General features: G+C 36.1%; 1 protein-coding gene across 1 annotated transcript in view; it reads left to right on the top strand.

Moving 5' to 3' along the window:
- Positions 1–695: 695 nt before the first annotated feature.
- LOC102586338 (uncharacterized protein sll0005) overlaps positions 696–13371 on the top strand; it is a 51812-nt gene continuing 39136 nt past the window's right edge. Inside the window, exons 1-2 of the mRNA XM_006340500.2 lie at positions 696–1154; positions 12817–12992. Of these exons, the coding sequence (XP_006340562.1) occupies positions 818–1154; positions 12817–12992 (513 nt within the window). The 5' untranslated portion in view covers positions 696–817. The remainder of the gene's footprint in view (positions 1155–12816; positions 12993–13371) is intronic.

Below are 13371 nucleotides of genomic sequence, written 5' to 3'. Positions count from 1 at the left end.
ATGGTGTTTGAATTAATTTTGGGGAAGATGGGTTTTTAAAAAAAAGTAAAGAATTCATTTTACAATGCCACATGGCTTCTTTATATTGGTTTGGGGTTATTTTTTAAAATACTCACGCGCCCCGAAAACGTGAAAACACAACAGATGCGGAAGCGGGTCAAAATGCTATATTTAGTCTGATCAAAAATAGTTTAATGGGTTAATAGGACTTCCGCAAACTTTAAGTGTCTACTTCAAAATAAGGTATAAGTTCAATGGGGACTTTATGTATTTCCTCATATATATATATGTATAACTAAAAATTAAAATAGTAAATTATTATATTCTTAATGGGTTATCGGTTAACCCAATAACCCAATAATCCAATATTAAAAAACCAATAAGGAATCGATAACCCAATAATTTTTTTTGTTAAAACCATTAAATAACCGTTAACCCAATAACCCAATAACAATAAACCAATAACACTTTTTTTCGGTTCGGTTTATCGGTCGATTCGGTTTTTGCACACCCCTAATGTCAATTATGAGAGAGTGGAGCTTTTGGAGTGTCAAATATATTTGGAAGAAAATAGTGATAGTTAAGTGATATTTTGATTCTTAATGAAACATAAATGATATTTCAAAGTAATTGCTAAACTTGGATGAGCAATTTAGGGAATTCACTCCACTTTAACCATAGCCACAAAAAAACATAGATCCTAAACTCAAAGAAGGCCATTCACTACACAGTTGCTTCCTTCCTCTTACATTTCCAGTATTCCACTGCCTCCACTTCCCCATGAATTATCCCCCAAAATAGTATTGAAGTCCAAAATATGCCATTTGCTGCAGCATTAGCAGCACCGTTGGCACCCGAAATCTCTTCACATAAAAAAGTGTGGGCTTCTTCCGGCACAATCAGGAAAAATAGCAATGCCCAAAGACAAAAATTGGAAAAGAATACTCTTCGGAACGTAACAGAGGTAGTTAAAAAGGATGCGGAGTTCATAAAGAAGGGAATTGGCAAGGGGCTGCAATGGGCTAACAAAACCTTTCGCATTCCCAAACTCACTAAGTCACTTGATGATTTCATTTGGCTTCGTCATGTTGAGGAACCGCGGGTCTCTTCAGAGGTTTTTGATGCCCCCTCTTGGCCTCAACCTCATTACCCAGGTTCCTCTTTTTTCTTTCTTTTTGTAGGATTACTTGGAATTTGGTTTCAACTGAAATTATAATGTTTTGTACTTTGTTATGTGTAAATCTGTGCTATGTAATGCTGAGTATGTGTTTGATGTTATGTGGGTGGTTGTTTGCAGAATTGCAGCAACACGGTACTTTAGTTTTCTTTCATATTCCCCTATTTTTTGAATTCGTGGGTCACGGTGGGGATTCGATGTGTTTAACCGGAAAATGGTACACTTGAATTTGTCCCGAGGTCAAGGATACACGGATTGAGTTAACTTGTTAGTTCGTTTTAAGTAGATAGATATGTTATTGGATAAGTTTATTAAGAACAAAAATGTATTGAAATAAATAAAGGAAACAGGAATGCTCAGATATTTCTTGATTCAGCTTGGTTCCGGAGATAGCTTAGTGCATCAGATTCTGGAATCTGAAACGTAAAATGCTCTTGTTCTTAAGAGCTCAGGCATAGTTAAGAATTCAAATAATAGAAAACTTGGAGCACAAGAGTATCAATGTATTCCATAGTATTGCCAAAAAGTCAACCCTTTATAAGTGAATGAAAACTACTATTTATAGGCAACAAAGATTATATGTCAAGCCAATAGGAATGCTTCACTCGAGCCTTAAAGTACTATACAACAACAACATACCCAGTGGAATCCCACTAAGTGGGAGTTGGGGAGGGTAGAGTGTACGCATACCTTACCACTACCTCACAGAGGTAGAGAGACTGTTTCTGAAAGATCCTCGGCTCAAGTAAATCAAGCCCAAGTAAAAGAAGAAGAAAACAATGAGGAAAGCATAACCGCTAATAAGAAAAACAGTGAAGTTTGCAAGGGCGAGACTAACAACAGTAAAATAGTGTAATAATCGAACCACAATAAACAACATCTGGCAAGAACTACAAGGGTACAACTACTACTACTACTACAGTGGACACTAACCTTCACAAGGCAAGACAACACTCTACCTCTACTAACCTTCTACAATCTACCTTAATACACGACCTCTACTGGTTCCTATCTAGAGTCATGTTCTCGGTAATATGAAGTTATGCCATGTCCTGTCGAATCACCTTTCTCCATTACTTTTTCAACCTACCTCTTCCCCTCCGCGTACCCCCTACAACTAGGCTCTCAGACCTTATCACTGGGTGTGAGCGCACCTCCTCTGCACATGTCCAAACTATTTTAGTCTCGCTTCCCTCATCTTGTCCACTACAGAAGCCACTCCCACATTCTCCTGGATAACATCATTCCTATTCTTATCGCTCCTAGTATGCCCACACATCCATCTCAACATCCTCATCTCCGCAATATGCATCTTTTGAACATGTGAGTTCTTGACTGACCAACACTCCATCCCATACAATAAGGACGGTCTAACCACCACTCTGTTGAACTTACCTTTGAGTTTAGGTGGTACCTTCTTATCACATAACTCTAGAGGCAAGCCTCTATGTCATCCATGCTGCTCCAATGCGATGTTGTCCAAACAATAATGTAAATTTTTTTGGGAGTTGGGGAACACAAGACTTGATTCAAAACTTCAACTATCACGATCACGTAAGTAACATAAAAGAGAGTTCAACAAGTTGGAAGCGACTAGGGGTGTGTGCAATATCGATGGAGTTTCAACTCAATAGGCAATGACCAACAAGTTACAAACCAATTAACACATGGATAGCATTTGGTCGATACTATATCCAATATTCTCTCAAACTAATGTATACGTATATCTTGGATTCTACCGAACTTCAAGACCATGCAAACAAAACACCAAGCATTGCTTGAGTGGGTTAGACTATCTGTAGATCTACCCTTATATGAGAAATCAATCAGATTAGACTATCTCTAACTCTAACCCAATGATCAATTTCTCAAGTTCTCACTAATGAAGTCTTACCAACCTTATTTTGCTTTCTCAAGTCAAAATAGAGTTAGGTTCAACCACTGTTGGCAACCATTGATTTTTAGATTAAACCTCGAAGACAACAACAAATCCATGCATAATAGCTGATTTAAGAACTATTTAGTCACTACCCATTCAAGTTTACACCCACATCGTGCACACACACATCCCTAGCAAGAGATTTAGTTACTCATAAATAACAAAATAGAGAATATACCATCAAAGTTATACTCGATTCATAAGGTGTAATCAAATTCAGATCCAAGCTCAGTGAAGTACAATTTGGGTTTTCTTCTTCAGCAACGAAAAACTATTCTTCAATGTCTATTCTCTACTCTCTACTACGCAATAATGAAAACTAACTAGAATATCCCCTATTGGGAAGACCAGAAGAAGATGATAGTACATAATTACACATTCAATAATATCCTTGGAACCTGCCAAAGGAAGCCTTTTCAGCATCAAGTACGAGTTTTCCCCTTTTCTTTCGTCTTTCACTTGCGCTACAAGTACAAAACCGTCCATAGACGATTGTGGCGCTGTTTCAGTTTGCTCCAAACCAGTGGCACATGCGCTAGACCGACGAAGTGTTGGTTCAAAACTGTCAAGCACATGTGCCTTACACAATGCCTTCCTTCTTAGCCGGCGTTGCACCTGCGGAACACGGTGCACTCCTGCTAGATGTCGGTTCCTTGCCAGTGTATTCAGTGATTCTTTAGTTCAAATCCTTCATTCTTTATGTTTCAAGAAATGCCTCTACATTAGAGAACAATGACCTAAAATCCCTTTTATTAGCATTAAAACATAACAATAATTCATGGATAAAAGTCAAATAAGTTGGTAAAATATCAACTCATCAGGCACTTAAGGGTGTGGGCTAGTGGTTAATGAAGTGGTTGAGAACTGGTTCAAAACTCAATAGAGACAAAAAACACTAGGTGATTCTTTCCATTTGTCCTAGTCTTGGTGGACAGAGCTACCTGGTACCTGTTGTTGGTGGGAGGTGATAGGTACCCCGTGAAATTAGTCGAGGTGTGCGAAAGCTGGCCCGGACACCACGGTCATAAAAAAGATTAAATAAAAACTACCAACTCATCAGTAATCACATTGAAATCCCCTCCTACTAGCCATGGGGAGTTCATATGTGAGGCAATATCATACAGGTCATCCCACAATGCAATTTTAGTAGTCCTGTTAGTACCAGCACAAGTTATTGTCACAACCAATTCTTGGCCTCCATCTAAATGAAGAAGGTTGAATGACAACAACGGCTCAGTATCTCTTTGAACCTCCACTTGAATGTCCTCTTCCACAAAAAATCAGATTTTGCCATTAATATTATGTAGTACAGTACCCATCTACAATCTATACATATGTCTAATGTGCTTAAAAGGTTCCAGTATTTCAATAAAATTGAAGTGTTTTTGTCTGTTTAATATAACTACTCTCTCAAAGGCCTGTTGAGTTGAGTATTCACAAACCTTATATTCCATACGAGAGAGCAATTCATTGAGATATACCCAGGCAGAAGCTTTCTTTGTTGGCATACTTCCCACTGCCTTAGGAGGTATACTTTTGTCCCATGCCTTATGCTCTCTTCCTTCTCTTCTTGCCTTTGTGATCTGTCTAGGAGATAGATCTTCTTTGTTACTCTCATGTAGTAGGCTTGAGTTGTTATCCACCTCCTCATCATCGTATCAATCTCCTTCTCTACTTCATCACCTGTGGGGTCTCCTTATTTGTGACATCATGCTTATGGTTCTTGGCCACTAGTTGCTTGTACTATCCTCCTTGTCTTTGTCCTCATTATTCTCATCCCTTGTTGATTCCTGTTTGTTTTATCATCAGTCATAGTGTTAACCACTTTTGTCTACCCTTCTTGTGTAGTTGTATCTTGCAGAAGAGATGTGTTAGCCTCTCCTATTCCTGTGATTAATTCATTCTCCTGATTCCCATCTGGTGGTTCTTTTGGAGCTTCTATCTCTCCATGTAGCTCCTCTTCTTGAACCTTTTCCTTCTCCATTTGATCTGAGACACTCATGTTGTTGACTTGATCAATAGTCATTAACAATCCTTACATATCATGACCTTGAAGCTTACAATGAGTTCAATATTTTGGTAGGTAATCGTATTGAATTTCTTGCCATTTCGATTTTACTTCTCCTGATTCTTCCTCACTATGATTTATCTGTATCCTCTTTGGCAACTCCTTCAGTAGGTCGACCTCCACTTTTACCCTAGCACATCTAGGTCTTGTTTGATTCTTTGTGGCCTTGTCGATCACTAAGGTTTTCCAACTTCATTAGCCATGGAAAACATCGATTCCTTATCAAACAAGTTTGTGGCATTCCTAGAAAGGATATCCATGCTATGGCAATAGTTGTTTATTGCTCCGGAATAAACTTTGGATCTCTTAAAGGAAAATATCTGTTTCTAACTCATAGCTCTCATGCTCATGACATTAACGTTGCATAATCTTCAAGTAGTGATAATCTGATTAGAGTATGTCATTCCTCCAAGAATTTGATATTACAAGGCCCCTTAATCTCTAATTGTATTGGCATCACCTTCCTGAGTTCATACAAATCTGTATGACCATATGAGAACTTTGCGTTGATCGCAAATTGCATTCCAGTTCATGAACTCTCATGGGATCATGCATCAAATATCTTGTCCTTGCACATCTCGACTACCTATAGTTCAACCTTCTACAACTCCACTACTGTACAACTCTTGACTTATCATTACTGTCATGGTCCAGCCGATTCACATTTTGTATCAGATCTTTTTTATCAAATATAAACTTGTCTCCTATTAGTCCATCGTTAACACTTTGAAAAGGCATTGATTTGGATGCACCGTCTCTTGAGGACATGCAATTTCACCATTTTACAAAAAGTTCAACCCTTCCATGCCACTCCTCGATGATGATCTCTTAACTTCACAACTTGAGAGACCTCAATCTTGGCCATGGTTTAACTTTACAACTTCTTTGTATCCATTTGAGGTTTTCTACGCTAATTGTCATCTCAGTTGTAATGTCTCCAAACTAGTATGCTGGACATCAATTGAGGTAGTCCATTCTAAATTTCAAGGAAGTTTTATCAATTACAATGTGCATGAGAATTCCATCCAAGTGGAGGTCTCTTTTGTTTCTACTTCTAATTTCTAATTTTTAGTAGGGCTGGGTGGTGGAGATGAGGGTGAGGAGGGGCGAATCTATTTTCGATGCTGGGGTGTTCAACTACAGAAGCCATTTATCTTATTAGGAGACTGGTGGAATAGTATAGGGAGAAGAAGAGGGACTTACACATGGTGTTCATCAACCTTGAAAAGGCATACGACAAAGTCTTTAGGTAGTTTCTATGGAGATGCCCGGAGGCAAGAGGTGTACTTGTGGGGTACACTAGGGCGATTAAGGACATGTATGCTGGAGCGAATACCTTGGTAAGGATAATGGGAGGAGACTGACAGCACTTTCGAGTTGTGATGGGCTTGTGTTAGCTCTTAGCCCATTTTTATTTGCCTTAGTGATGGATGTATTGACACGACAAATCCAAGGTGAGGTGCCATGGTTTATGTTATTTACAAATGACATAGTTTTGATTGTTGAGACTTGCGGTGGATTTAACGCTAAGTTAGGGGTTTGGAGACAGACTTTGGAGTTTAATGAGTTCAGGTTGAGCGGGACCAAGATAGAATACTTGGAGTGCAAGTTTAGGGACGAAACACATGATGTTGGTGTGGAAGTGAGGCTTGATACCTAGACCATCCAAAAAAGAGGAAGTTCCAAGTATCTTGGGGCTTTTATTCAAGGTAGTGGAGAGATTGATGATGATACCACACGTCGTATTGATACATGGTGGATGAAATAGATGCTCGTATCCGGTGTCTTGTGTGATAAGAAAGCGCCACTAAAAACTTAAAGGCAAGTTCTACAAAGTGGTGGTTAGACCAAACTATGTTGTATGATGCAGAGAATTGGTCAGTCAAGAACTCTCATGTTCAGAAGATGGAAGTTGCAAAAATGAGATGTTGAGATAGATGTGTAGTTACTATGATTAGGAGAGATAAGATTATTAATGAAAATTACCGAGACAAGCTGGGAGTGGCCTCAATGAAAGACAAGATGAGGAATACAAGATCAAGATGGTTAAGGCATGTGAAGAGGAGATTCATGGATGCCCCAGTACAGAGGTGTGAGAGGTTGGTTATGGATGGTTTCAAGAGAAGCAGAGGTAGGCCGAAGTAGTATTGGGGACAGGTTATTAGACATGATATAACACAACTTTAGCTTACCAAGGACATGTCCTTAGATAAGAGGCTACGGAGGACACAAATTAGGGTAGAGGGCTCGTAAATAGCTATGTTGCGTGGACTCTTTATTTTTGCTGCTGAACCTGTCTCAACGTGATACTGGTGCGGGCGCAAGTGCGGTATGTGTGTGAGATTCGGTCAATTCCATCTAGATACTTTGATCAGAGTTAAGAACAAATTTTGGGGGAAGATTGAGAATTCAAAAATCTTGGCAACTCAGATGGATGAACTTCAACGACATTTTGGCAGAGAGGCAGTAGGAATGAGCTACAATTGAGGTTTTGGTGTATTTGTAGAGGTAACGACGAGTCTGATTAGACAGAGAATATAAAACTAGTTTTTTATAGAGATTTTTTTCGAAATGTCCTGTTTACCCTTTATGGGCCTCCATGTTTCAATTAAAATTATTTAAACATTTTGGCCTAACCAATTCTAGTGACATTTTACCTTTCATGGGCCTATTGTTTGTATAATTAGTATTGTGGACTTTGTTGGACTACTATTGTAGTGCAAAAATCCTTTAATGACTGGACAACAAATCTCAATATGTATCATTTACACAATTTTTTTAGCATTTATAATTGTTTAGGACTTTGGAGATAAGACTAGGATAACTAATGCCACATTTGACTCAAAATTTTGTTTTATATATCACTTTGCGAACATGAAAGAATGAAAGATTGAATTTTACAAAGTATCTCTCAAATTTTAGAATATCTTTATAACTCTATTTTTATAATGTTGAATATTTTAGCTGAATCCCCGCACCCATATTCATATTTGGATTCGTACCCCTGAATCTTAATATTTAGATTTTGCCGAATTCGACTCTTGAATATGCACCCGTCTCAGATACCCCCACCTGATTCCGAGCAACATAGGTAAATAGCCCTTCCATACTAGTAGTCGTAGTAGCTTCTTGGTCTTCGATTTCTGTTACTATCTGTTGTTTCTTGTACTTTGATTATAGTAATAATTTGTTGTAGTTTTTTTTTTTAGAATGTTTTGTCATGCTATCATTAGTATTTTGTCGTGCCTTCTTCACTTCCATATTTCTTTTCCCAAACTGCTTTTTTGTGCTTCTCCTTGAATCAAGGATCTATTGGAAACAACCTCTCTACCTTCCAAAGTAGGGGTAAAGTCTGTGCACGCACTACCTTCCCCAGATCCCACTTGTGGTATTACACTGAGCATGTTGTTGTTGTTGGTAGGGCGTGGCTGGTCAATACTACTACCTTCAAGGGTAAAGTTGAATAAGAAGACACTTAAACCATCTTTTATATTTTGTGAGTGAATTGCAGGGATTACATTGGGTATGTTGTTGTTGCTGGTAGGGCGGGGCTGGTCAATATTACTTCCTTCAAGGGTAAAGTTGAATAAGAAGATACTTCAACCATCTTTTATATTTTGTGAGTGAATTGCAGGGATTACATTGGGTATGTTGTTGTTGCTGGTAGGGCGGGGCTGGTCAATATTACTTCCTTCAAGGGTAAAGTTGAATAAGAAGATACTTCAACCATATTTTATACTCCCTCCGTCCCTATTTAGTTGTCCATATTTTCTCTTTTAGTTGTCCCTATTTAGTGGTCCATTTTGACAAATCAAGAAAGGACAACAAATTTTTTCCTGTTATACCCTTATTTAAACTTCTTGAAAATTTCTAGTAAGCTGTAATTCATCCTTTTTGGAACCAGACAATACATTTATTATGCTTCGGGAGTTACACAGTCCTTTAAGTTACCCATAAAGCATTTTTTTCATTTATTTAAATCTGCCATTTTTGATATGTAAATCTGTCCATTAGAGAATTAAGACATAACGTACAGTTTTGTAAAATATTGTTTAATCTTTTCTGTGCTATGTGATTGTCCAAATACGAAAACTGCCATTTTTTATATGTAAATGAATAGAGGGAGTATTTAAAAAACATTGAAAAAATTGGAAAAAAATATATTGTATGCATACCAATGTTTATATGTGGGTCTTCATGTGTTGTTTGTGGTCTTGAATCAAATGGTATATCATCTTCTGCAGATGGCTCAGTATTTAGATCAAACGAAATTTGATTGACTGAAGAAGGCTCATCTATTAAATTACTTGAATTAAAACTAGGACTAAGTAATGAATCAACAATAATATTGAGATCGGGTATATATTGTGCAACACCGTAAGAATCATCCACTTCAACAGAAATATTTAAATCTATTCCATTCATTGAACTTGATTTATTTTGTCTTGTATCCATTGGTTGTTTGATTTCTCATTTCATTGAAGCATTTTTTTATAACAAAATATTTTGGTGGGAAATTTTTAAATGTTACAAAAAATTGTAAAAGTGCATGTTGTTTCCCTCCATTTTATTTCACTTGAATTCAAAGAAGTGGCTGTAATTTTGAAGTGAAAAGTTGTCATAAATAAAGTAAATAAACTTATGAACTTCCCAGCATTGATTAGTTATCTTGAGTGAATTCATTTTGGAATTTGTAAATTGTATTATAAGGGTAAAATTGTAACTTCACTATGCTAATCATTGTTGCCTTAATCTGTGTGCCATTTCTAAAGTGGACAACTAAACAGGGACGGAAGGAGTATTTTGTGAGTGGATTGCAGAGTATTGATCTAAGATTTCAGGGGATGATGGAGTGTAATGGCTAAATGCTAAACTTAAAGGACCTTTTATTCTTTTGAGCCCCATTATAACATAGAGAAAGTTTTAACCTCTAATCACCAACATTCACTTAATGCTGGTTTTCATTTATAAAATTACCATACTAGTCAAAAAAAATAAATATAAAATAGAGAAAGTTCGAAGAAGGAACTACAAAATCCTTTCCAGTATGTCAGTTTGGTGCATATCACTTCAAAGAAGTGAGAGGACCTCAGATCAAGTGTACTCTGTCGACCACTTATGTTCCTCTGGAAATTTTAGTATGTGGTAAGTGGTGCATGGTAATTGTTGTTTTGTTTTTATAATCCACATATCATCATGGTACCCCCAACAAAGATGGTCACCCTTGAAGAAAAGGAAAAAAAGTTGAGATTGTTGAGAGTTTAACGAAGTTCGAAACAAAAGGAAAATGTTTCTCTATGGCCAGGGTGGGGACTAACTAACTGTTAATTGATCGTATTTATACTGATGTACAACAGTAAGAACATATATTAGTTGGTATTGTGTGTATATTTGCTACGCCAAGCTAGCTCATCATAGGGGTTTCTATTTCAAGAAGGCTTAAGTTCTTCCTTTATTAAGGTAAGGTCCTAGTGAAAAATTACTACTCACTCTGTCCCATATTAACTGATCACCTTTCTAAATATACATGTCCCAAATTACTTGATCACTTAATAAATTAAGATAAAATTAATTAAAATTTTCCTATTTTACCCCTATAATTAATACTCATCATCATGCTTAATGTTCCCATAATTTCTCTTTGGAAGCTTTAACAAAATTAAAGTTTCTAGAATTTATATTTCCAAAGAGTTCAGTAAATACTTAATTACTCCTTTGTACTCTTGCTCTCGCCCATTTTGGAGTACCTATAATAGAATTGTTTAAGAACAAGTATACACGTGAACAATCAAAAACAACTCATAAAGTGAGAACATCACTATAATGCGAAGATTAAACAAAATAATGGAGCGACAAGTTATGATTAATCTGCCAAAATTTGAAGATCCAAAAAATTCCTTTGAAAATTTTTGGAAGAAAAAAGTGTTTCACCATGTATTGATATTGAAATAAATGTGCATAAGTTTCAATAATACCTTTTGTATGCCTTATGTCATCATAAATGATCTTGATATCCATCAATATGGATAAAAGATAAATTAGTCAAATTAATATCTTATTTATGATTTCTTAAGTATTGTGTAAAATGGAAAGTGATCAGTTAATATGGGATAGAGGGAGTACTTTCTGATTCTTACCTGATTAATTTTTATGCCCACAAACCTGGCCTCGGAAATTAAAATATTTTGAGCACTAGTTTTTATGGTCCATTGGGCAATTTAAGTTACCATGGGGAAAGGATCCCTCCAGAAAAATTTGTTCCATTGGTCAATTTAAGTTGCCATGGGGAAAGGATCCCCTCCAGTAAATTTTGGTCCATTGGCCAATTTAAGTTAGCACAAGGAAAGGATCCCTGCAGTAAATTTTGCTCCTTTACTCTTTACTGGAGTTATGAATGTGTGCCATGTTTTAAAAATAACTCTTAAACGTTTGAAATAAATGCATCTTAACACAGTAGACAAATTATATAATAATTTTATTCTTAATACATTGCTCCCTCTGTCCCATATTAACTGCTCACTTTCCATTTTACACAATACTTAAGAAATCATAAATAAGATGATTAATTTGACTAATTTACCCTTTATCCATATTGATGAATATAAAGATAATTTATGATGACATAGGGCATACAAAAGACATCATTGGAACTTGCACCTTTATTTCAATATCAATACATGGAGAAACACTTTTTTCTTCCAAACATTTTAAAAGGTTTTTGGATCTTCAAATTTTGGCAGATTAATTATAACTTGTCACTCCATTATTTTGTTTGATCTCCGCATTAAATTGATGTTCTCACTTTATGAGTTGTTTTTTATTGTTCACGTGTATACTTGTTCTTAAACAATTCTATTATAAGTACTCCAAAATGAGCGAGAGCAAGACTACAAAGGAGTAATTAAGTATTTAATGAACTCTTTGGAAAGATAAATTCTGAAAACTTTAATTTTGTTTAAGCTTTCAAAGAGAAATTATGGGAACATTAAGCATGATGATGAATATTAATTATAGGGGTAAAATAGGAAAATTTTAATTAATTTTATCTTAATTTAGTAAGTGATCAAGTAATTTGGGACATGTATATTTAGAAAGGTGATCAGTTAATATGTATAAACAAGTACAGAGATAATAAATGACTGAAAGAAAAAAAGAACTATTTGTTTTCTGTTTTTCTTGGGTACAATTTATTTTCTGTTGCTATTACGGAAGAAAAGAAGACAAAAAGTCTAAATGAACATTTAAAAAAAATTGAGTTTATAATGTTTGATCCAATCCTTCAAAAGTAATTCTCTAACACATGTCCACACATCCATAAATCCATTTAAGAGAATTGAGCAAAATCCACTGGAGGGGATCCTTTTCCTATTGCAGGGTGGTGGGGAGACCAGGTCATATTTTGTCTTTATCTTATTCCTTATAAAGTTTGTCAAGGCAGGCTCGCAAAAGCTATTTTGTTTCTCTATGATGAGATCTAGGAAATGTTGCTGTCTTTTCTGTATGGCTCTGTGTGTGGTGCGCCAGAATTATGTTTATTACTCATGTTCATCTTCAGGTTGTTGAGTGTAAATATAAACTTAATGCATCCTTGTCCTACAATATTCGACTTTGAGGCTTGATATCTTTTGACAGAACTATCTGGCATAGACTTGTTTATGGCTGATGTCGAAGCATTGGAGACATATCTTAATTATTTCTACTGCATATCTAAGCGATGGACAAAGCCACTTCCTGAAACATATGATCCGGAACAAGTGTCAGAATATTTCAATTTAAGACCCCATGTAGTGGCTCTTCGTCTGCTTGAGGTAATTGAGATAATTTATTATGACACTTCACTGTGATCTTTGTTCATCATTTCTGTTCAATCAGTCAAATTTTGTTTGATGGTTGTGAGAAATATATAGGAAAAATATTATTGAATTGTATATCTAAATAGTTACATTGAGACCCTATTTATAGACACTACATTGGAATCCTTTTCCAACTAGGATTCCTATTCTTATTCCTATTCCTATTCCTATTCCTATTCTAAGTAGGAAATACTTATTTCTATTCTAACACTCCCCCTCAAGCTGGTGCATACAAATCATATGTACCTAGCTTGTTACAGATGTAATTAATACGAGGACATGTGAGGGACTTGGTGAAGATATCTGCAAGCTGATCATTTGACTTCACAAATTT

This window comes from Solanum tuberosum, unplaced genomic scaffold, assembly GCF_000226075.1.
Source record: "Solanum tuberosum cultivar DM 1-3 516 R44 unplaced genomic scaffold, SolTub_3.0 scf00019, whole genome shotgun sequence".
Classification (NCBI taxonomy): Eukaryota; Viridiplantae; Streptophyta; class Magnoliopsida; order Solanales; family Solanaceae; genus Solanum; species Solanum tuberosum.
Note: the sequence above shows the minus strand (reverse complement) of the source record. Positions and strands in the feature narration are given on the sequence as shown.